General features: G+C 43.9%; 1 protein-coding gene across 1 annotated transcript in view; it reads left to right on the top strand.

Moving 5' to 3' along the window:
* The first annotated feature begins 5,670 nt into the window (after window positions 1–5,670).
* The window catches only part of TOPAZ1 (testis and ovary specific PAZ domain containing 1), a 144,795-nt gene continuing 125,126 nt past the window's right edge, over window positions 5,671–25,339 (top strand). The window contains exons 1-2 of the mRNA XM_030444639.1: window positions 5,671–5,787; window positions 6,431–6,590. Of these exons, the coding sequence (XP_030300499.1) occupies window positions 5,671–5,787; window positions 6,431–6,590 (277 nt within the window). The remainder of the gene's footprint in view (window positions 5,788–6,430; window positions 6,591–25,339) is intronic.

The following is a 25,339-nucleotide window of genomic DNA, read 5'->3' as shown; positions in this document are numbered from 1 at the left end:
AACCCACTGGTTTGATGCTGTATTTACCAGCTCTCTCTGGGATCAGGAGGCAAATCCATCACTCCCTACACCCCACTCCCTCAGATACAGATGTTAAAGGTGACTTTTACTCCTGATTTCAATTTTGCAACTTGGCCTCAGTGTATTTACATGTACTGCCTGTTGCAGCATCATCCTATTCAAATACAGAGGGTTCAGCCTCTGGCAACCAACAACTCCAGTGTTTTGCCTACTTCTAGGTGACAGCAGAAGACAGGAGTAAGATTTGAACCTAGGTCAGGTGTAATTAAACAACATGGGATTCAGAATAAATGAAGTACAAACAGTTCCGGTGTGGGAAAGGAGGAGGTGGAAGTAAATCTGAGCAAAGCTTAGACTCTATAAATAGTTGAGTGAATACAGACATTGCAGCACTTGAGAACGTATAGGAAGGAGGCAGATTTTAGTCTTTGAAGCATAAATCATAGACCATATCTATCTTCTCCAGTCATTAGGAAAAAAGAAAGAATGACAGAAAGAGAGAAATGAGAGGAGGTCAACAGAAAAGGGTTAAAGGTTAATTTCCTGATTGCCAGGATATGAAAGGTAATGGCCCCAGATGCCTGTGAATTTCCTTTCAAAAGAGGCATCATCATTTAATGCACTCTTTTATTACTGCTCTCATGTCAGCTTCCCCGTATTCCAAGCCAGTCTTTTCTTCTGCTATCAATATGATAACAATTCACATACTGTGGTCTTCTGATGGACCTTGAAGTTTTTGACACATTAGGTAAGGGCAATAAATCTGTTAGAGACATAACCTGCTCCTGCTGAAGTCAACGGGAACTTTGCCACTGATGTCTATGGCGCTGCGGAAGGTCCAGTTCTGATGACTAATGGCATTAGTCACATCTTTACTGGAACCTGTTTATGAATGATTCCAAAATGTTTGTTCAGAGACCTCAATTGAGATTCAATCATTGCCAGCTTACACTCCATTTTATGAAACTGGGAGCTCTTGAACTCTGGTGCATGTTATCCGCAGTCTGCTTGCTGCTCTCATTTGAAGTGCGGGATTTATGTTTTGGAGGGCAGGTAGCACACAAAGGGCTCTTTCTTACAACAAGCATTGTACAGTATGGGAAAGCTGGAGAAGCAGCCTGTGCCTTGGTTTCAAGGTTGAAGGGTTACATGCAGGTGGCAGGAGTCATGGTCCCTCCCTCATCCTTTTCTACTGCTGAAAGAATGGGATGGGTCTCATTGGGAAGGCTGAGTATCAACACCTTAGAGCAGTGACTTCACCTCAGCCATCCCATAGAAATAATACATTAATTATTTTGTAGACTCTTTGGTGTAGACAATGGCCCCAGCTCTGTCATTTCCTGATGGAGAACAAGGGACATGACAGGAGGTGTCCTCAGGGCCACCCACCCTGAGCAGAGGAGCAGTAGCAACTAAGGAGCCTATCTGAAGATCTGAGCTTCAATCTGCTGCTTTTAGCACTCTTCCCCCTCCAAGCACATGGCCCCATGTGGCAATTAGATGGGGAAATAATCTGTGTTATGTCTTGACCTCTCAGCTAAGATCAGGGCCTCGTTTAAAGCATGCTTAGTTTGTGGCCACAAGTGTCCACAACTTAAATAAACATGGCAGAGGAAGGCAGTATTATCTCTCTTGCATGGACAAAGGGCTGATGGCTGGCAGGACAGCAAGGCCATGGTACCCATAGTTTATAATGCTTTTGAAGCCAAGCTGCTGTGCCCAGAGATGAGAGAAAGAGTCCACAGGACTATAATGGAGTTTGCTGGCTTCTAACTAGGATAATATGGCACTTACCCTCTTCTCTTGTACAGCAAATAAAACAGAGTTCACCTGCTGCCCTTTTGGAGAGAAGCTTGAAGCACCCGGGTAATCAGAAAGCAGCTCTGAACATGTCCTGAGGGTTGCTCTCCTGAGGGATGTCAAAAACTGATGTACAGATCCAGTGCACACAACTTATTTTTGTCTCCTCCAACTACACCAAAACAGTATTTTACACTCCAGCAGAAAGCTAGTCTCTATGTAAGTGGGCCACTAAATAGAGTTATGCCATATTGGCATTTCTCAGAGCATCAGACATGGATATTGCCATTTTTTAGGATGTGGGATGCAAGATGAATAGATTTCATACCATGACTTCCAAGCCTCCATACAGGGACTTCTGATCAACTGCCTTATTCACCACAATTATGGTAGTTATTTATGTTAAACAGATTAAAATCTGAGCAACTTCGATTTTCTCCAAGTGATGTACTGTTTCAGATTATTTTTATGTTAAAATTTATTTGCATCAGTGAGGAAATACCATTTTTGCCTTTGTCTGGGAAAAAAAAATAAATTACTCAAGGACTCGGGTTTATCTATTTCTTGTTAGGGTAGAAGTGTCTTCCAGTGAAGGGCTGAAGAGGCTGGTTCTTGGTGACCACTTCTTATTAAAACACTTGATTCTTTAGACATCTTGGAAGGAGACCTCTATGGCAAAAGCAGTGGGAAAGAATTTGTCATCTCCCATGAAAATAATTCTAATGCTTTTTTGGCCCAGCTCTTTTCCCACTGAGGTCACCAACCTAGTTCCTAGAAATGTAACCTACCAGGCAGCTAGTACTTCTTCACATGCCATAAATTGCAAGATTCAAAAGTAATCAACTTCTGTTATTTGCAGCTTTGCTGTGTATCGGGGTTAGAGTCAGACTCTTTGGAAACTCTTTCTAGCACTGTTTAAAGACTTTCAATTTTCTGCTTTATGTAATGTAAGCACTTGGAAGCTTTTGTTCAAAAATAACTCTGTAAGTATTCTTCTACCATAAGTCTAATGGGATGATTATATTAGTACATAAATTCTGGAAGTTTATACAAATGTGATGACAAATCATTCTCTCTTCAATTTAGGCTGCTTATACATGCTTTCTTTCTCCCCACCCGCCACACTTATGTGCTGATGATTTAGTGAATTGGTTCTTATTTTAGTACAATTACCTAAATGTCTGTTGTCCCTCTTTTAAGAATCCTTTAGGTAAGAAGGGAGAAGCTATGGGGGTAGCACACTTCAGCAGAGATGCAGCCCTTTTTCTCCCATGCCTTTGCCTGGCTGTGAAGTGCCACATCCCCACCACGGGCAGATGTTTACTTCTGTCAGCTCTGCCCCTGTCTGGGAACATCTGGCAAAGGGACAGGGAGAAGAGATAGCAATGGGATGTTTCTGGTGAGGGTGAGCCATGAGTCTTGACCCAAGCACTGCCAGGAGCAAAAGAGGGCAGAGTTTTGCCTTATACTTATTTTGTAACCTCCTCCTCCCCAGCTTTGCTGCTTCTTAGTAGCACTAAAGGTGTAGAGTATCTGTGCTGCAGAAAGCTTTCCTAAATCAATAGGCTCCTGTTGCTACCTAAATACCTAACTGGAGCAAAGATGTTTATTTTCGAAGTGGGAGATGTTGCTTCTTTGACAATGTTTTATTATAATGATTTTGATCCTGAACCTGCAATCTTTACACTGAGACAAGGCTCCCCTTGATTTCAGAGCAAGCTTTGTCTGACTAAGGATTTCAGAATTAGCTCTTTGCTTTTATTTTTATTGAAAAACAAGCCTGTGCTTGACAAGGAAAAAACAGTAAGTGGATCATGTCAGGGAAACAAGTTTCTGTGAGAAATTTCTAGCAGGAAAAACACAGTTTTACAATAACGTGGCAGTGAGTTACAAGGTTAAAGTTATAAGAATTTTCCAGGAGAAAAAAATGTGAAGAGTACCTATTCCATCAGGAAAAAAGACCCAACCCAGCATACACCTCTGGTACCTCTTCATCAGACTCCACCAATGAATAAAGGTTGAATAATAAGAAAACATTTTCACAAAAAATTGAAACATCCATGGAATTAACCCAAATTTGGCCTGAAGATTTTTGAGGGAAGATGACACACCATCTGTCTATTCTTTATGCTACTGAAGAGGCCCCAAACCCAAGGAGGCTATAAGCCTACCTAGTAGCACCAGTCCTATGTAATAATTGCAAGGGGTTCAGAACTGGCAGCAGGAGGGCTGGGGTGGGTCTGCCCAGGTCATGGGGCTGCCCACCAGCCCTGATGTGTTGGCAGGCAAGTACCAGAGAAGTAGGGCAAGAGCAGCTGGCTGGTGGCACTTGACACGGGACAGGAAAATACAGAGTCAAGGCTTCAGCTAACACTGCTCCCCAGCATCAGTGGACACCAAAAAACCCTGGGACAAAGTGCTAGTGGAGCTGTGGCATTCCCTGGCTGGTCTGGCAAGCAGGGGCAAATGGAGTGTTTGGATGGGTTTGGGGTTTTGTTGGGGTAGGAGGTGTTTTAAACCAAAAATTCCCACTGGGAGCAGAAGGCTGTAACTGCATTGCTCAGCCCACAGCTGCTTGCTCAGCACTGATGTGCATATCGGTGTTTTGCCTGCTGAAGCAGGTGGGTGCCCCCAGTAGTTCACCTCAGATCTAGTCTGGACCAAAATTGGGGGATCCTTAGTGCTGCAGGAGCGGACACAGCAGTGGGGATGCATCCTCCAGGGGTGCATTGCTACAGTAAAGAGTAGCAATCCCAGTGTCTAGAAAGGGGATAGAGGAGCCTGAATTTGGTAACTTGAGGATCTCAGGCACGAGGTAGGAAGCAGCGGGAGCCACGTTTCGGCCAGCTCCGCAGCCCCTCCAGTGCCCCTGCTCCACAGCAGGCAGGGGGCCAAGGCCCGGGGCAGGATCTGATTCCCCCGGTAGAGTGGGTTCCCTTCGCCCTCCCGCCTTAGGAGGCTGCAGCAAACACTGATCTTCAGCAGCGGAGGCGCACTCTGTAAAAACGAGCCTTCTCCTCAGCAATCTGCCAGTCCGTTTTAACAGGATTCTGCAGCTCCCCTCGGTCCTGCTTCTTAAAGAGGGAAAAAAAAAAAAAAAAAAAAAAAAAAAAAAGGAGATAAGACTGGGGTCGGTATGTTTAATTAAACTCATGCCTCCGCAGGCGTGAACCGCAGGCACCTTCCCCCCGCCAGCCAAATGCGCGGGTGCGGCTGCAGAGGCGGCTTCTCCCACAGTGGCCCCCCAACCCCATACCCCCTCCACCCCCGCTCCAGTCACACATCCCCACGGGACCCACTTCAAAAACGCCTCCTCGCCGCATTTTTGTGTTTCTCCAGCTCGAGCCACCGACACCTCCGGCCACCGGGAAACTCACTGCGCCGCTATTAAGCGATCGGTACCGAACCCTGGGGAGAGATGGGGAGCGGTAGGGCGGAGGGATGATGGGGACGGTGGGGAGAGAGCCATGGCAGGGCCCCCCACAACCTCGAGGGCGACCCCCTCCAAGGGCGCAGGTCTGGCGGCTACAGCACGGGGTACCTCTCGCTCAGCTCTAGACCTTCGGAGCCTTTCACCGATTCCCCCCCCGCCGACTCTAGAACCAAGGCGTTCCCAAACCTCCCCCCGTCCTCCCTCCGCTCTAGCACGGAGCCATCCCCGGTCCCCCCCGCCCTCTCGCCCCACGGCCGCCGCCCGCCCGGCTCCGCAGTGTCGGGGGCTGCCCCGTCACCTGATCACCGCCGCGCGCGCGCACCGCGACCGCCACCCCCCTCGTCCTCCTCTCCCTCTCTCTCCAACCCCCCCTCCCCTTCCGCATCCCCCCCTTGTCCCTCCCCGCTCCTCCCGCGATGGCGGGCGGGGGCGGGGGTGCCCGCTATATACGGCCCCACCACCCCCGCCCCTGCCTGCCTCCTGCAGCAGGGGAGGCTGCGAGCTGCCGCTGCCACCGCGCCCGGCCCCGGCAGGTGAGCAAGCCGCGCCGCACTGGGTCTGCTATGGGGTGAGTCCACGGGGCTCCGGCCCCCCCTCCCCTCACGGCTTGGGGGGGGAGGAGGAGGAGGAAGAGGAGGAGGAACAGGGGGGAGGGGGGGGCGGGCGAGCAGGCGGGCGGGGTGGAGCGGCGCCGCCGTCCGCCGCTGTGGGAGGGTGGCATGGGGGGTCGCCTCGGTGGTACCTGTTGCGGGGGGTTGGGTGCGGGGTTTAGGGAGGCATCCCGGCGGTAGAGCCCCGCGGAGACCCCAACCCCGCCGCAGGGGAGCAGAGCGGCTTCGTCCTACCCGCCCCGGGGTGGCCGGTGCCGGCGCGGAGAAGTGCAGGTGAATGCCCGGGTGGATGCCCGGGTGGATGCCCAGGCCGGGCAGCGGCGGGGGCAGCCGGCGGCACCTGCACAGCAGCAGCCCGGGGGCGTAGCTCCCTGCCCTGGAAAGTTTCTAGAACTCCTTAAAATGGGAAGTTGAACGAGGAAAGCCAAATGCACGGGGAAGAGGCTCTTGTTCTGCCACGGCCCGGTAAAGGGTGCTGGCGTGGAGGTTCGGCCGGCCAAATTGCCCTGCCCGCAGCGTTGCCCGCAAGCTTGCGTGTGGGGGACCGTGTCTGGCCCTGTCTCAGCCGCGCCGTCGGGGGCTTCAGGCAGCGAGTGGGTCAGCGACCCGTGCTGAGCAGGGGCTGGTCGGAACTGCTACCCGGTGCCGTGTAGCAGAGACCCGCATCCCGGAGGATAACCGCAGAGATGAACGGGTTTGCACTCCTTCAGTTGTTGGGGTGTGTGGTTTGAGGTTTTGTTTGGTTTGTTTTTCCTTAAAATTCCCCCAAACTTCTGCAAGTGTCACGTTCTAGCAGTTATTTGTTTCACGAGGATCAAGCAAAAGCACAATTAATTTTTACTTTTACTTTGCTTAATCTGGTAGATGGAAAAACCTATCATTAGTCTGTTGGGATGAGGAGAGCCTCTCTTCAGCAGCCGATCTTTGCCGGGGGGAGGGAGGGGGGGGGAGAGAAGGGAGGGAGCATTTTGGGGTGTGGGGGTGCTGTACTCTGCGCTGGTGTGTGCGGGAAGGTTCCAGAACAGCGGCACCGCCCACTCCCCCTGCAAGGGGGGAGCACCCCAGAGCACCCACCTCACTAGGGACCATGCCAGGGGAGCAAGCGATCAGGCTTCCACACCACTGTGTCCCATCTCGCTGTAACCTGGGGGGTGGTGACAACCTAAAGCTGCTGCACTGGGTGTGTGGGATGAGGACTGCCCTCGTGCAGTCGTGGTTCGGTGACTGAGCTGTAGCTCGGTGCAGTCATGATCGGGGGAACCACCGGGAAACGCCTTTGCTGTGCTGCTGCTCGAGTGGTTTTTAAAAATCCAGGTTGCTGCAACCTGCAGGAAGTTTAAAGCGGCAATAGTTGGTGATGCTCCTTTCTAGCAAGCCCTCTCCTCCTGCGGTAGAGCATCAGCTCCCTTTGTGGCACAGGCGCTAACGTGCTTTATGCGGCAGGACAGGGTCTCTTTGCTTTCTAACAAAGTAGGCAAATTACGCAAAATCAGCCGAGGGAGGCGACCTACTTGAAGGGAGAAGAGGAAAAAGCGTTTTAAGGAGACCTTGATTTGAAACGTCACCTTGTGTGTCCTACCATTTGTCCTGACCAAGAAGGGTTGCTACCTCCTGAAGGTGTGAAATGCATGGTGTAAAAGGTTCCCCCTCACCCCTCTTGCTGCTTTAACAGGAAAGAAATAGTTATTGATTAATATGCATTTCAGCTGTTTTCAGAAACTTTCTTGCAGTTACAGCTATAACATTAAGAGATCAGATTATCTGAATGCTTCTCCTGAATGCTTAGCCCACCTCTCTCTGAAGTAGTATTTAAAATCAGAGCATCATTAGAAAAACTGTAGGTAGTTATGGGAAAACAGGATATTTTGTGGTTGAAAGTCACAAAGCTGGCAAATAACTTCTTCACAAATACCTGGGTCTTGCAGGTCTTCAACGTGGTTGGCACTGCCACAGCTACCTTCCTGTCTACAGCTCAATGCAACGTGTAAGTAAGTACAAGAGGTGTTCTTATGAATTTTTGTGCGTGTGTATTTTGGGTAGATTAATGTGGTTTTTTTCCCCTCTCTTTAAATAGGCGGGTTGATTGCGACAAATGGGAAATGTAGCATATTGCAGATGTTTCTGGTTGGGAGGCATCATGGGTAGTATCTGAAAGACTGCTTTTCATACTAAAAAAAAAGGAGCTAGGAAAGAATTTGCCAGAATTTCCAGAACTTGCATCATCAGCATCTATTCCCTGTGAAAGAATGAGGTATCTTCCAATTAATTTGTGGCAATGTTACGGCCTTTGTTGAGCCCTTGAAATGTCGGAAGGTAGGTACCTCAAAAATTTCATTATTATCACTTGATAATCAATGAATGGATGAAAACTGCAAAGCAAAGCTAAGGTATGGTAACCAGTTTATTTTGTGTGAAAATAGTTCTTTGGATGTAATAAGAATAGCAAATGTCTTACCAGCATGAGACATCTACCTTTAAATACCCATTGAGAAGGAAAGAGTTGGCGGCGTTTTACCGTAGGTTAAGTAAGCGTGGGTTATTCGGGTTCTGTCAAATATTTGCTGGGAAGTACTGGTGTGAGAAGTGATGATTCTTCGTAATATGCCTTAATTTTACCTTGAAAAGAAGTCCACATTTTAAAAAACTCTTAGTACCGCATAGATGTGTAGTGGCTGTCTGAAGATGTAAAAGGTTTTAAAAAGATGCTGTGAAGGACAAAAATAATGGCTGCTCCCAAAATCAGTTTTAGAAATAGAATGAGGGGGGAATTGGTCCTTTCTGTGAAAACCACATCCCACCTATTTTCCCTTTAATAGATTAGGCTAAGTGATGCTCCATTTTGACTTGGGTTAATATAATGTTGTTGGCCAATCTTAGCTAGGCTTGTGGGCTTTTTAAAAGATAGATGAGGGCTACGAGTTCTTTTTAAATTAAAAACTGAATGTACGTGGATGTAGGAGAATGTTTTCTTACTTACAGCTGCTCTGAAAACAGAAAATATTTCCTGTACTTTATTAGTGTCCTCAGTTTTTTCTCATAGTGTCAACTTGGTACTGAATGTTGAGGTATGGCTGCCTCAGATCAGTCACATAAATCGTGATGATAGTAAATGTGAATTTTTTTCACAAGAAACCTGTCACTTATTAATCTTATGAAGTAGATTATTAAATCCATGTGTTTGTTGAAAAATCTTACAACTTGGATTGCATAAGTATAAAGGTCTTAACATTCTTTTCATGTAATGTGATTTCGTGTACTAGTGTTAATACATACATGGTGCAAGGGGAGGAAACAGTATTTACTTAATCTTAACCATTACATTTAGTATATCATATATACTGAAGTATAAGTGAAGTTGGTGCAGGCTGTGTTTTTATTTAAAAAGGTGCATGTGGGGGGAAATTTTCTCAAAATATTCTTCTCAAAATTTTTTTAAGAAAAATAATTGACTGATATATGCTTGCTTGTTTTTGTAGAGGAGTGGGTGCTTTGGGGAAAGGCTTGAGATTTGGGTTGGGGTTTTTTTTTAAGGTTTATTTGTTTACGGTAATTCTTAATTTTTAAATAATTGGTTTCATAGTTTAAGAAACCAGCAAGGGAGGGAAAGATATTTTTTATCACAAAAAAGGTCCGTATTATCCTGTTTCTTCATTGTTCCATTCATAGGGTTTTCCCTTCTCCTGTCTGACCTGCCAGAAGATTATTTGAGAGGGGAGGGAAAGAAGACTGTGTTTTTAAGTAGACACATGTATCAGAGGGGATGCTTAATTAGAAAACTGTAATAGAGCCCTGCAGCCTAATGGAGTGAGAAGATGACAATTCTCAGCCAGCTGGGTGGGGCACAATGCAGTGCTTACTGTAAGCCTTTTGTCTAATAAAAATGTCTTAAACAAAGTGATTGTCTGGCAATCAGCATCCCACTTGACCTTTTTTAGGACAGGAAGACAATGTCAATGAATGCATCTTGCTGTTGCCATCCAGTATGTCGGGATTTTTGTGTTACTGGAGAATCACAACTCCTGATGCTTTGGTTCTTATCGCAGGGTGGCTGTTCAGAGTTGGAAAGAATATTTGTGCAATAGTGCCTGTTGAAGTTATTAAAGTCTTTAACAAAAGGAAAGCCCTGTATACAACTGCTAAACTACTTTGACTCTTTTCAAGGTTTCTGTTCTTGTCAGTGCAATGAATTAACTTCACCCGAGTTTCACAGGGTTGCTGGAATAGACAAATCTTGCTGTTCCTAAGCTGCACTTTAAGTCCCCTGTATTACTGAATAGTTGGAATTACTAGATCATTACAAAAAACGTAGTGCATTATGTAAGTTAAATGTAGGCATTGTTTATAAACCTTATTTTAATGAGATAAAGCATTCTTGAGTGATCTTGCTAGAAACATGTATTTGAGCTTCTTTAAATGCTGAAAATACTGCATAATTATTTAAGAATTTGTAGCTATTTGTAAGCAGGAGACTTGAAAGACGATGTAATTTTTTTAAAGCTTTGGAATGCAAAATCAACACTAATAATCCCAGATATGTGTAAGCAGCTATTTAAGTTTTGCTAAATTAGAAACAATACAAATTGTATAGCTTGTGCAAGACTCTGTTAAGCTTGAATCTGTTGGAAATTGTATTGTACAAGAGCCTGATTGCCCTGATGCAGAAGATCATCAGTGTGAGGGGAAATCTATATGGCATGAGGTACCTTGGAAATAATAAAACTGATACTTGTGCTGTTTTTTTAGTTCATTAAATGCGTAATTACTTCCTTTGAGCACAACTGAGGAGGTTCATTTACAAATTAATACTTGGTTTTAATGCTAGGTGACAGTATCACCACTGAAATACAGAATTCTCTGTGGTTTACACTTTCTATAGAGACAATTTAATTTGCATGTATCAAAAAGAAAATGGTGGCTTCTCATCTCTCTGTGAAGACTGTAGAAAAAACCTGAGTGGTAATGTCTTAACACTAGGGCACTGTTTTGCAAAGAATAGTGTATATATGGAAGTATCATTGTAAAATTCGACAAACTTTAAAATGAGCAGTGAACATTTAGAAATGCAATTCCTTTTTGCTGCTCTTAGTATCTGAGTGTTATAATGGATATCCAAGTTAATAGAAAACAGTCAGGCTTACGTGTTGTACTGTAGATAAAGTAGGGCTAAAGGAGGGGGATGCAAGTGCTATCCAGGAACTGATTTTTCTCAAGCTCACTCTAGGATACTCAGTGCTAAGATGAAAAAGTATAAATGGCAAATGGCACATATTTATGATCTGTGCAGTATTGATTTAGATGAAAAGCGAACAAGTAAAAATCAGCATTTTAAATGGAGCTTTAAAATGAATCTCGTAAGACTTTGAAACCTGTAATCAGTGTAAATTGAAAGGGAGGAGAGGGAAGGCATTGGGGGAATGGTTGCAGGAGTAGAGCACATGCTCTACTTCAGCTCTGTATAAGAAGTAGGTATTGTGATGGAGGAGATAATGTGGCCACCTAAATTTACTGGATTTCAAATCAACTAGTAGCACTTGTGAATTATACAGCGTATTTCTGCAAATCAGTGTGTTGCATCTGTGCTTTGTTGGAGCAGCAGTCCTATTTGCAAAGCTGTTTGTCACACTGTCGTTTTTATTATAATAGGGCTTATATGGAAATATTCCTGCAATGCATCTCAAGAAAGACAAATGGCAGCATTTATAGAAGGTGGCAGATTAAACCACAATGTGTGTATAGGGAGGAGGGGGGTGGTGGTGTGTCGTTCCCCCCTCCCCCTCCAGCCCCTTTACTAAAGAGGGATTGACATTATTTTGTTTAAATATGGGGCATGTTGCATTAGACTAATGTAAAGATTAACACAAAAAGGCCCTTAACTTGGTTAAGGACTTGGGGTCCTGCCCCAAGGTGAATAATGAATATGGTTTTGTTTGTCCAGCACGTCTTAACAGTGTGGAAAAACAGCTGGGAGTCTGGTTTTCTTTTTAACTGCTTGTCTCGCATATAAATCAATTAAAATTAGGGGTGTTTAGGAAGAAGTTTGTCCTTTCTCACAAGCCAGGAGACTTGGATGTTGTTATTTTACATTAGCTGAATGGTCTGATTTTAATATTTTATTAGATTTATTAAATTAATATTTATTAATATTTTTATACTTACAGAGCAAACCCATCAATTTCAAGATAATAAAAATAAATGGTGACCTCTTTAGCTGATGTAAAGCAGCAATTGCTCTTGTGGACTTGTGCTGTTTATCCTCTGTAGTAAAAGGGGTCCTTATTAATTCAGCAATATACTGCTAATTTTTGTGTAAATTTGAAATAAGAGGGGAAAAACAGGAACAAGGAAGGCAGAGATGAGGAAAAAATGGTCCTTTTTTTCCCATCAGGAAAGTCTGCTTTCCCTGCTGAAGAGATTTAATTTCTTCACCTTCTCTACTAAGAGGGTACTGTATGAAGGGATGCAAGTCTTAGAGGACTTCATGTGAAGGAAGTTCCTTGGTGTCCTGATGGATCTCACCTTCACCCTTGTGGACCACACTTGATGAGGGATAGATCTGGTAGCTTTTGGCTGCCTTATTTTTATTTTTTTTTTCTTCTAGTGAAAACAAGTGTTTGTCTCAGAGGCTGACAAATAAGAAGTGGATTATTCCAAGGATTTACTGAAGTGTTAGCATAAATTAGGATGCTTCTGAAGATAGATCTAGTACAGCTATGAAGTGCAACTGAAAGAAAAGTCATGAAGTCTTATTTTGGTTTACTATCAGGTTAAAGATGCCACGGGCAGTTTTAGTGCATATTGCAGGAAAATGGCTGCCTCCAGTTGTCTTGTCTGTGTTTATAGCAGCACAAGCTCTGCCCCAAATCCCCTCACCTGTGCTGTTTTGCAGTGCCATTAGCCAGGCTGAGAGCCCTTTCCTTTGAGATGCACCTTGCGCTTCTTGCATCTTTGAGCAGCTCTATTTGCACAAGCTCAGTGTTTTCTCTCAGTTTGCTGGCATGCTATGGACTTCCCTCCTGAGCTTCTTGATTCATCAAGACCTCTTAAAACAAACATTTGCAAGGCTGAGATAAAAAGCACTGGCATCAGTGCTGCTGGGGAGGATGGTGCTCTTCACTGCAGTTGCATCAGGGTGTGCCCTGCTGGTGGTCATATAACAGCTGCACATCCCTTTTCCCTTGCAGATACCAGCAGTGGGGTGGAGGGTCTGCAAAAGGGCAGCCTGAGAGTCTCTTACCACCTGCTCCCCAATTCAGGGTTAGGTAACTTACCAGAACAGAGTGATTCCAGACTTAAGAAATGATCATTTCTGTCTAGCAGGCAGTGATGCAAGAGGCACAGCTGCTCAGAGGTGATGGGCATTCTCACTGTTCCAGAGCAGGTACTCAAGCTTAGGAACAGAGGCAAGACACAGATTATCGTTGAGGATTTCTGGGTTTACTGGAAGTCAGTAGAAACACTCTTAGTGTGCTGTGGTAGGTATTGTACACGTGAAGGCACTGGTGGCTTTATCTTGAATCGCTGCTGTTAATGGCTTGCACAGTCCAAGTGAATCAAAAGAGCAGACAGAAATCTCTGCACAAAACCCAGGCCCTTCTGGCGTGACCTATGTGCAGCTTTCCCCCTGCCCCAGTCCTGGTGTGTTACTTGTCCTGAGAGACATCAAGGATGGGCACAGTCTGGGGGAGCCTGGACCTGGCACTGGCAGGGGAAAGCTTGCTCCGGGAGGGGAGAATTATGTTGCAGGTGATGACAAAAGTACAGCTGCATTGCATCTCCCTCTGGTTCTCTAGCCAGGCTGTTAAACAAACAAACAAAACAAACAAACAAATAAACAAGAAAACCAACAAATCAACCATGAAAACAATAACCAAAATATATTTGCCTTGCCTGGTGACTGACTCTGGGATTCAAGGCAAGGACTTAAAACAACTCAGTTTGTCACAGGTCTCTCTTCCCTCCAGCATTTCTTTTCAAGTGGAGAATTGGGTGAGGTTATGGAAATGGTGTTTATCACCTTCTTGTGACTGTGTTGTGAGGTCTCATGTTTATGAAGATGTTTGTGAACCTTTGGGAAGAAGTGTCAGTGTGCTTCTGGCTGGCACTCCTGCTTCATAACCCCCTTTATAGCGGTGAGGTGGGAAGCATGGTTTCAACCCTCTCACTGTGGGCTCCTTCAAAAATCAGGGACAGCTTTTGTGGATAAAGTAAAATCCCAGAGCATTTGAATGCATTATCCAGCTGGTTCTCAATATTAGAGCTGCCAAAATGGGGAGTGTACAGGGTTGAATGCAGCCTTCTTTTGAGGAAAGGAAGGTTTTGTGTTTTAAGCGGATGCAATGTCTGCTGGCCCGAGAAGATTGGGAAGTGCAGTGTGCTGCTTAGCCTTCAAAGGGGGCTTTGACACTGCTTGGAGCCGAGCAACTGGAGCATGGATGGGATTTACTGCTGTGAGTGATGTGCCCTCTTCCCTCCACAGTGTGCTCAGTGGGAAGGCACCACAGCTCCCCGTGGCTTTTGCCCCTGGACAGCATCACTTGCTGGATTATGGAGGCTGTCATTTGTCATCACTGTCTCTGACTGTAAAAGACAGTCCAGTGCTCCTGACAAAGCGATGGGAGGATTGGGTATGGTTGAGAAACAGCTTGCAGGGTTGGCAAGCTTTTTTAAGTAGAAAGTGATTTCAAAGGAAGAAAATGAGGTGAGGAGGGAGGGAAAAGACCACTGAAGACCTACAGCAGCAACTTCACGCTTGCACAGAGAGTTAAAATTTGCATGAAGAATATAAAATAGTATAAATAAGTGTGCCTGAGCACAATTAGAGGTAGGGATTATTTAAAAAAATAAAGAGCAGGAGGACTTGTATCCAGAAAGGTGAGCAGGATTAAGATACCTTCCGGGGAAAGCCAAGGTGAGTGGATTTTTCGGGGAGGGAAGATGCAGTGTGTATCCAAGAAGGGAGTGGGTGGGTCACCTGGGAGCTGAAGAGTCTTACTGGGGCTTGTGGGTTCACCAGGCAGAGGGACCTGGGAGCATGTTTCTCACTGTCCATGTGACAGGAGGCTGGTGTCCAGCTGGACAACAAACAGCCTGTTTGAGGAATGCAAGGGTTGAATGGTAGTAGGATTAACAGCACACTTGCAGTCTCAGAACTAGCAAGTCTTGATACTTACTACCTCAATTCAACCTCCATTAAAAGCTGCTGGTTTTCTGCTTCTGGTTTCAGTGCAACTGCTGCACTGAAGGAGTTACCTTGCAGTGGATAAATTGCTCAGGCTTACCATTAGCGTCTCCTAGAAAGATGTTGACTGTTCACACACCTGTTCATACCTAGAGCTTTGGTGCCCTGAATTGCTTTTTTATTTTTAAGGCTTGTTATCTGTGCAAAGTCAGTACTCTGGAGACCTCCTGGTTTTCCTTCTGGTATGATTTCAGTAACATGAAAGCAACTATACAAAGTCCATTTTTCTGAATCTAGAGTGAGGTTGATCAGGTAGAATGATGATCTGAGAGTGTTAGCAAAGCAGGTTGGAGGCTCCATGAAAATTCAGTAAATCCTTCCAGCAGAAACCAGAGTGCAGAGAGGCATCTGGCAGGGTGTTGCATGGACGAGAGCATCAGGAAAGCCTCTGCTGCCATCAGGTACTGGTACTGCTGCAGTGATACAGGCATGACCTCCAGCCACTACCAGCAGTCGCAGGAGAGCAGTTCCATGACCTTGTGCCATGTGTGTCCATTTTGCATTACATCTTTGCAAGGCTCAGCTGAACCCCATGGACACTTCCAGCGGATCAAGCCTGCAGATCTGGGGTGCGAGTCCCTGCTGGGGTGTGAGTCCACTGCTCTGCCTTTGCCACCAAGGTGCCTTAAAAGCCACTAACCTGCTGTCTCGTGGACGCTATGTGCTTGGGGTTTTTCCTATTGACTGTCAGCTCCTGCCTCGCCACATTGGCGTCACATAATCTGCCCACGTGTTCCCCCGTTGCCATCCCGGTGTCCATGACTTCCCCTTGCAGCTCACCTTGCTGTTTGTTCTTCCCTGGCTGCTGCCCTGCCTGCAGCAGATCGAGGTGCATCCCCATGCAGCCATGCTGCAAATAACAGATGGTGCAAGAACTCAATTCTTCAGTGCATCCCAGAAGAGGCAGAGGTACAGGTTCAGGCTGCTCAGGAGCAGGGATTTCTGAACACAGATACTCCATGAGCAGCAATGGCAGCAGCAGTAGAAAAGCTTCAGTAGGTATCTCCACCCACATCCCATTTCAAAATAGTAACAAGAACACTCAGCAGTTGTTAGCCTAATGTGTCCTGGGATATACAGATTTTTTTTTTTTTTTTTTTTTTAAGCTGGCTTTGCTGGTTTTCAAGAATCATGTAATCAAAAGTTAGAGGGGTTTAATTTTTCTGCATCTTGAAGGTTAAAGTGGCAACAGTTTCTTTATGCTGTTTGAAGCAGAATATAACCCTGGAGCACTGCGGCTTCCCTCAGTGGTGCGTGGCTGGTGGGTGATAACATATCAGAAACAAGGAACAGCTGAACAAAAGCTCTTTTAAATACGGAAAAAAGCGCTATGCCAGACCTTGCAGAGGCTGTAGCATTGCTTGTTCTTAAACTGTTTTGCCCTGTTGGGCTAGGGTTGGAAAACGCATTAGATCTGTGAGCTCTGTCAGACTGACTAAACCCACTACTCCTGCTTGCAAAAATACTCCAGGCTTAATCAAGCCATTTCTTAACGCCTCTGTCCTGAAGCTTGGGGAAAGACACCATTCTTCCTACTTCTGTTAGGTGAGAAAGTGTAACTTCAATGCCTCAGGAAATGCAGGAGGAAAGGTCTGCTTTGCTGGCGGTAAGGATATGCCTAGGATTTACCTGAGGTTTACAGAGCTGCCAAAAACACAATCAAGTTTTTGGTTCTGCTGCCTCATGCAAAAGTTGTTGAGGGCAATGTTACAACCTGTGGTACTTGGTTGCCTCCAGACTTGGGACAGAAATTTGAGGTGATGCAGGAGATGCTACTGATGGGCAGAAAAAGGTTGGTGGGTTGCTTTGCAGGTAACCAGTTCTCACATGGTCTGTATCTTGCTTTACATTGCTTGCTTATGCCATAAATAGATTAAGCCATGAATATGCCTTATTTATACAAATCTGCAAAACCACAGCATGCTTCTGGGTGTTGTGTAGCTAAGCCAAGCTACACAAGGGTTTTTGTTCTTGTATCTGTTTCTGGAGGGGCCGGGCACTGTGTGATCTGCAGTGCTAATGGGAGTGTAGGCGAGAAATGGAAGGCAGAAGGGCCTTCACAGAGAGCAGTGGGGGAGCAACCTTTCTGTGGCTCTTGCCCAGCCTTAGAAAGAGTTTAACCTTGCAAACTCTGAGCTGTTGGAGGATTTGAGGGGGCGCGGTGGGGGAGCATGTGATTTGGCAAGTTGGCATTAGGGGTTAATGCTGCCCAGAGCATTTTGACCCCACTGGCAGGATTAATCAGCCTGGTCTAAAAACATGCTCCGGAGGCTGTACCCTCTCCGGCAACCAAGGGAGCAGGGTGAGGCTCCTCATCCTCCAACAGCATCCCAAGGGGAGCTGGGCTGTAGGGTGCTGAGGTATCCCTGCTCGGGGACTCCCCATGCTGTGTGAAACGCAGCTGTGCCCGCTGCCCCTCTGCTTCCTTTAGAAATAAACCCAGAGGGGTTTGAAAAAAAAAAAAAAACAACAAACCAAACAAGTGAAACCCAGTGTAGTAATTCTAGAGAGTGGCTAATATTTTATTATTAAGAAGAAATTGACGCTGCGAGTAGGAGAAAGGAAAATGTGAGATGGAGCGTTGTTCTGTAAGGACGACAGGGTGTGGCTCAAGCATCAGTAACAAATGCTGGAAGAAAAAATGCTCTTTGTTCTGCAGTCAGGTGGGTAGACAACTATTCTCACCCATCCCTGCATGCATAACACCCAATGCAATTAAAAGATTGGTGAAGTCTTGATGTACTGAAACTGCTGCAAATGCAGCAGGCAAAGAGGTTCAGCATTGAAGCTGCTTCTTTTCTTTTTTAAAAATTTCTTCTTAAACAATTACTTCCAAGGCTCATTGGTAGTAAAATCAGTGTATTTGTGTTTCATACAGATGCGTTGTTTTAACACCAATGTTTCATGTGTGTAATGCTTCAAATGGTAAGTTAAAGCTCTCTAGCACTAAAATGTATACTGGCCTACATGTGACTAGAATTGGACCAAAGTGTGCGTTAAAGTGTATTAAAATGTGTACATCCATATACACATGCAGTACAGCAAATCAACTCTTAATGACAGTCTTGCTAATTGGAAAAATAATTTCAAAGCTATTCCTTTTTAAACTAGTCTTGTTTGGCAGGCTTTAGTAACACTTTAAAAAAATAAAGAAGTGGATAATAAAAATACGTTCGCAGTTGCTTTTACATTGCTACAGGCTAAAGTAAAGCAGTATCTTGAGTTTAAAAACCCTATTACCCTCTTTTTTAATGCTTTTTTATGCTTTATTCTGTTGTAACTTGGCTTCATTGAGTCACTAAAATGTTGGTGCCTTTTGTTATTTTTTACCCCCTAAGCGTCAGAATTAAAACTTGGTCTCGTTGCAGTTGCTGGCAAGAAGTGAAATCCTTGTGTAAGTGAAATACTCTGAACTTGTTTGTAGAAAATCAAGCAGGAATGAGCATATAAAGGAACAAAAAGAATATATGACCAATATAAATTTCCTGCCTTCCAATTTTAAGCAAATCCTTCTAAATTCAAGGTCAGGAATTTGAACAGTTACTTACTTTGTGTGTCTGTATAAATAAAAGCATGCTTTTATATCTTCTAAAAATGTCTTACTTCTTTTTCTGGGAGGAAGAGAAATATACTTGCAAATTTACATCTTGTGACATTTCCTTACAACCGCATGCTGGCATATGTACTGCTAGAGGCCAGCCCATCATTTCTTGGTAAAAAGAACCTTTCAGCTCCGTTACCTCCTGTAGAGAGCTAATTTTCCAGCAGTCAGGCTTGATCTGGATAAATAATTAGAGAGTGCGAGAGAGAGATGAAGATGATCACATCAGCTCTGTCTGTAATTCAGTTAATACAGCCAGACCCTGTGATTTCGTGTCTGCAGCGTACTTGCCTGGTCTCAAAAGCCGCAGAGGCAAGCAGGCAACAAAGCCAATCGGTTACATTTGTCTTGGAAGAATTAGCGGCACTTTTCATTCATTTGCCGAAAGCCAGCAAACAGCTGCAGCATGCATCTGCAGCACGAGAAGGTGATTCTTGACACGTTTGCTTTCCACACCCACCCCCCCCACCCTCCCCCCTCCTCGTATGCAAAAAAATTTCATCACGCAATTAGTGCTGGGGTATTGCCATCCTCAAGGAGAGCTTTTTTGTTTTGTTGGTTTGGGGTTGGTTTTTTTTCTCCTCCTTTACGGCTTGAGATGTTGTGGCATTTATATATTTAATTTCAAATCAGCATCTTACAGAGCGGTGTCAGATCTGACTAGGTGAATCCTACCGTTTTGGCATCTCTTTGTTTTTAAAAAGCTGGTCAAAATTATTATTAAACTGCAGAGAACGTGTTCCTTGCTCTTTGGGCAAGCAGTAGCATTTCACATCAGTGGAAGAGATCCAGTTAAAAGCAAACTACATTCTTGTACAGTCTTTGAGGGTTCATTTGTTACTGATGCGAATTTGTTCCTCCTGTGTACGGTGCTATAAAGGGGTTAAAAATACATCTTTGGTTCACTTTATTCCCAGTGGTAGCTCCGTAGCGTTTATACACGGATCAGATTAAAATAGGTCAATATCTTTTGTGGAAGGTCTTTTGACACTTTGGTGCATGGCTGCAGTACACCTACCTTGAGGATGAATGGACCCAGAGGAAATCCATGCATTAACAAAAACACAGCCTAGGGATACTTTAGGATCACATTCCTTTATTCATCAACTAAATCAAAGGCTTGACAGAGGATACTTTGTCATCGAGTCAGTCTAAATAATACTTTTTGAGGTGACAGATAACTTCTGCTGAAGAAATAAAACCATATATTCAGATAGGCAAGAGGCATCCAAACAGTTTGGGCTTACTCTGTTCTTTGCACTGCATCATATGCATTGGAATATGTATCTATACGCTGTAGCTGAAATTTTTCTGAACCTTATTAAAAAGAAAATTGTGTATTCAGGAGTTGCCTTATGGCAGGCAGTCTTTGTCTGCCTGTTTGCTTTATTGCAGTTGTTTACTGCCTTGAATCGATTTTGGCTACCAAATCAGGATATTGAGGATGGCTGGGGGAGGCAGGGTGATGGTGGGGGTGCTCTCCGCAGTTAGCAGGACCAAGAAGCTGTTCTCTGCCTAACGGTGTGTATGGGGTTTTTTCCTTTTTTTTTTTTTTTTTTTTTTTCCCTTCTAAACTTGGAATTTCCATATTATAAAAGAGGAAGAGGCTTCTCTTCGGTATAATGGAGCCATTAACATCTATTAATAATGCAGACAGGGTAAGTAGCTGGAGTTGGAGCTCCCTGGGGGCCTCGTAAAACAGATGTGCACTATATCTTCCTGGATTTGATAGCTGCTGGGGTCGAGGGGGTCGCTGTGGTTCCCGTTTATTTCCTCTGGCAGCGGTTTTCTAATTTAAGCACCTCTGTCTCCTGGCTACAGTTGCCTGCTGCGATGCGAAGGGGGTGTTCACGCATTGTCATGCCTGATGCTGCCGGGAACAGGGGCAGGAGCAGAGTCGCCCCTGCCTCCGCGCTGCCTGCCACCTCTCGCTTGCCTCCCTGCCTGCTCAGATGCTTTTTCCTGCTCAGGGTGGTGGAGCTGGGCTCTTGCCTTGATGATTTTTTCTTTTTGTGTGTGGGTTTCTTTTTGTTTGTTTGTTTGTTTATTTTTTGTTTGGGTTTCTTTTTTTTTTCCTCCACTGAAAGAAATTAAGGTAAGCGTTTCTTCCCCCCTGGCAGCTGCAGATTGTTTTGTTGTTTGATTTGGCTGGGTTTTTTCCTTTTGTATGGGAAGGAAGAAATTTCAGCTTGCAAGAACATGTGGTGTATTGCTTGAGGTGAGGTCTAGCACCCCAGTGGGAAATGCAGTTGTTGTATCCCCTTTTTCAGGTTTACATTTCTCCCTTGTAATTGTATATATTCACAGGGCTGCCTCTGAATAGATAGCACTGCATGTTCTTTCTGTCGCCGTCTGCATTTAACTCAGAGAGGGTGGGGTATACCAGAAGGACTTAAAATATTTCGTATTTTTTCTGTGCCGTTTCTTTACTTTCAGATCACTCTCCAGAAGTAGCGGTAAAATATTAGTGGGCAAGGGTGTGGGAAAAAGCCTTCGTAATCACAGTCTGTCAGATACAGTCACAACGTACACGTTCGAGATTGCCTTCAAATACGAGATGTGAGCGTCTGTCCTTGTGTGCACTTGTGTTGCAATCTGGTCTCGCAGTGCACGTTTAAATGTAGAGGTATGCACCTTGGCAAGCTTCTCACAGATGTGAAGGTGGGGGGGCAAATCCTGGTTTTCAGGTCCAGATCCTTTTCAGCTGCTTCCACCAGCTGCGTATTACAGCTGAAAGTTTAGAAAGGTGCAGAAAGGCAATGTGAGTCCTCGGAAAGGAACAGAACAGTTATTTCTCCGCCTTTCCTATTCTTCCATTACTGTGTATTCAAATGGCCATTAGTCTCTCACCGCAAGGAATGCTGTGTTATATAGGAAAGCATAATTTCTGCTGTATATCCTACTCTCAGCTGAGGATCAGGTTGCATCTGTCGTTTTAGAAGGATAAGAGGTACATCAGGTAGAAGGAAACAACAGAGGGGTTTTTTTGGAAGTGCTGCGTAAGCCAGGCTGCGCGATTTCAGCACACAGCCTCCAGAATAAGGTGGCTAGACCTTACTCTTCCCCCAGATTCATTGAAAACTTAAAATAAAATCTTCCTCTGACTTCTGATGTGCTTAAAAACCCTTGCTGTACTGCTTTCTTCTTCTGGTTATTGAGACACTGTGTCTTAGCTTGCCTGTCCTTGTGAACGCACGCGGATGTACCAGGCACTCCGCTTAAGATGGTACTGTGATTGCTGCCAGACCTGTATTAAACTGCAGTGTGAATGGACAAGTTAATAACTTGGCTACCTGATGTATTTTAAAAATGTTAATATTTATAACATTTGTTCCCCAAATGTTTCCTTTCTCGGATGGTGTCCAGGTCCACAAGACAGAAATTAAATGCTTAAAAAAAAAAATTGTATGTAAAACTTGGAGGGGGAAAAAAAACTTAAAAGCAAAAGTGCACTTTATGTAAAACTTTCGTTATTTTACTCTCTTATTAGATCCAGGCTGTACTTGGACATAGTTGTCTTTTTAATATATTGATTTTTCCTCTTGTCTTTCTGATGGAATTCCAGTGTGATACTAATATCTGTTAAACTTCAAACATAAATGCGCAGATATTACAAAACGTTTAAATTCACTAGTTACATGTGTATAGCTTTAAGCTGGGTTTATTTTCAAAAGGCTTTACAAAATAGTGCCATTTTTCCAGGGAAAACTTGCTGTTACTTTTGGTAATTTTGTTTGCTGAATAATTCAGAACATTTGCCCCCACATCACAGAAAAGGGCAATAAGGGTCATAACAGACAAGTTCAAAAGAACAATAAAATACCATGTGTTTTTAATCAGATACTTGAGTCCATGTTCTTCATTGGTATTTTGCTAAATTATAGACTGTTTGGTAAGTTCTGTTACGCATTTATGCAGTATTTGTATAATTCAGCCCCTTTTAATATGAAATCACTGTGTGAACCTGTGACTCCTGTTAGTGCTTAATAATTACTTATCTCCTGCCTCTATAAAATAAGACCTAAACATTGACAAGCATAAGGAGAGATTGTAGGACTGAACTGTACATTCTGTAATTTACCTATTGCTTGTTAAAACAAACCCAAACAACACGAAACCATATTTTGTTTTTGCTTTTTGTTTGTGGCATCAGTCTCTTATTTGGGGCCCTTTTGGATTATAAATGGCAAATTTTACATCCGAAATGTAGCTCAGATGCATGATATTTGGTGGTTTAATATTTAATAACTGATTGAGATTATATATGATTTTTTGTTGCTTTGGTAATAGTTTCTCTGTGAAATAAAGGCAGACTGTGGGTTTTGTGGTCTTGGTGTACATCTTCCCCTTATTCTCTCATATGGAGAGAAATAGACACACAGATACAATCAGTAATAGGAAGCAGTAATTTTCATTTCTTTTACATTATGATTGTCCTCTTGATGATCAAAATGTATTTTTGTTAAGGTAGAACAATAAAGCTAGAAGCAATATTGTCCACTTAGGGAACTTCCGATGAATGTGAAAATACATTGCTAGAAGTCAAGCTTCTGCGTTCTTTGGGAAACAAAGAATAGATCCTCTTCCCTTTGTTAATGGTATTTATCATCTTTAACTCATTAGTTGCTGAAGACAAAGATGAAGTGTTGGAGGGATTAGAGATGATCCGTTGATAAAATCTGCATAGGTTCTTTAAGGAGTGCCTGTGTGCTGGTATTTTGCAGATAAAATACACACAAAAATGCATAAGCACCTGGCATTGCTCCTTCTTAATTCTTCTTAACAGTGGATTTTTATCCCGTGTTGATGTGTGTGTTCAATGGCTTCTAAAGAAAGAATTGCAGGATTCCTTTTTATCTGAACTTCGGGTGCACCCTTCTGTAAAATGGAAATGCTTTGTCAGGCATCCATAAGAAGGGAACAAAGTAGAAGATAATATGGGGCTGCTTTGTATGACAAGCTGTGATTTGGTCTCTTCTGGAAATATATAATTGTAGTTTTGTCTAAACGGTCTTAATTTTTGGAAAAAGTTAACCTTTTTAAGTGATTGTGTGCAAAGCAGGATCAATTATGGGTTGACATAGAGCAGTATACATATATACCTCCTTTTCTTTTTTAATTATATTTTTCCCTCTTTATTTGCATGTTGAGGGAAAGGATACATCCAAAATGTGAAGAATATTTTTTTCCTTTTCTTAGGTGGGCTTTTTCCAAGTCCAGTGGGTTCTCTCTAATTGATTTTTAAAGAACTGTATTGCAGAGGATACTTGGCTACATTGTGTCTTGCTTACAAAGCCACAAATAATTTTATTTATTCCCATCAAATCATATGCATGTGTTCCTTGAGCTTTCTATTAAGGGAAAAAAAATTCTTCATTTTAGTGACTCTTAGGGCTTTATGTGAGATCTTGCAAACCTCTAACCAGGATCCTGCTGTAGCTGCTTATCAAAACCTCCAGCATGTTGATGTGAGGGGAGGAGCAGAAATCTAACAGCTCACACTTCAGACACCCACGCTGATTGCAATAGAAGAAACTCTGTACAGCAGCAAAACACGATAGTAAATATAGAGTAAAAATCATGAAAATGTGACAAGATATAATTGCAAGGGGAGGACCAAGATCTAGCTGAACACTTGTTTCTGTGTACGGTACAAGTGAGATTATTTGCAGGGCAAATACATCCTCAAATTTGGGAATCATATTGACTTTTCATAAATACATGTGTGTGTCTACTGATTTCTGATGGACTGACCTCAAAAGGGGAGCTGCTGCTTCTTCGGATTGTGATTCTGGTTTCCTATTCTTGAGAGCCAAGATGGAGTACAAAAATATGTAGCATCGGTGGCAAGTGCTGAAGTGCAGCAGCAGTTCTCTGAGGACATAGTTTTCCCCACCTTTGTTTTGTTCAAGTCATGGATATACACAAATGCCCATATATTTCTGTTGTTATGTGGCTTTGTGTGGCAAGGTGGCTGTAAATGCTGCTCAGAGTCTGCAGGGATTCATCGTGCAGGTACCAAGGATGCTCAGGGATGACTGCCAGTTCCCTTTCAGAGTTTTCCACATGTGGGCATTTGAATTACTTCTCCCAGAGTCTTCCATCAGGGAGAAGATTACTTGGATTGCAGAAAGATATAAATTAGTGATTTATTGAATGTGCCTAGAAAGAGAGGAGGCTGCATTTGTGTACTGAGTAGGAGACAGCTACTGATTAATTATTTTATAAACCACACGTAGCTTATAAATTTATGTGATAAATGTCTGTATCATACACCCTTTTCCACTTCTTCTGTGGACAGACCATTTATTGGTCTCCCTGAGGACTGCTGCAAATATTTCAAACACCGACCCTGTTTAAAATAAAATAAACCAAAACCTGCCAAGGTAGTGAGGTGATTTGGGTTTTTTTCCTTTCTCCTTGCTGGAATGGAGAATTTTGCCATTTTCATGCCTATTTGTTGCTTGTAAGAGGTTTGAGGGTGATCAGCCTTCTGTAAGCAGCCTTACCTGAAGGACAGGGGGACAGGGATCCCCCCACTGGCTGTGGGGCCACAGCTTTGGCCTCTGTGGGAGAGATGAACACTGGCACACTCTGGGCTGTGCATGGAAAAGCTGTGTGGATGATGCTCTGGG

Source organism: Calypte anna, chromosome 2, assembly GCF_003957555.1.
Source record: "Calypte anna isolate BGI_N300 chromosome 2, bCalAnn1_v1.p, whole genome shotgun sequence".
Taxonomy (NCBI): Eukaryota; Metazoa; Chordata; class Aves; order Apodiformes; family Trochilidae; genus Calypte; species Calypte anna.
The sequence above is the reverse complement of the archived record's forward strand: the minus strand, read 5'-3'. Positions and strand labels throughout refer to the sequence as shown.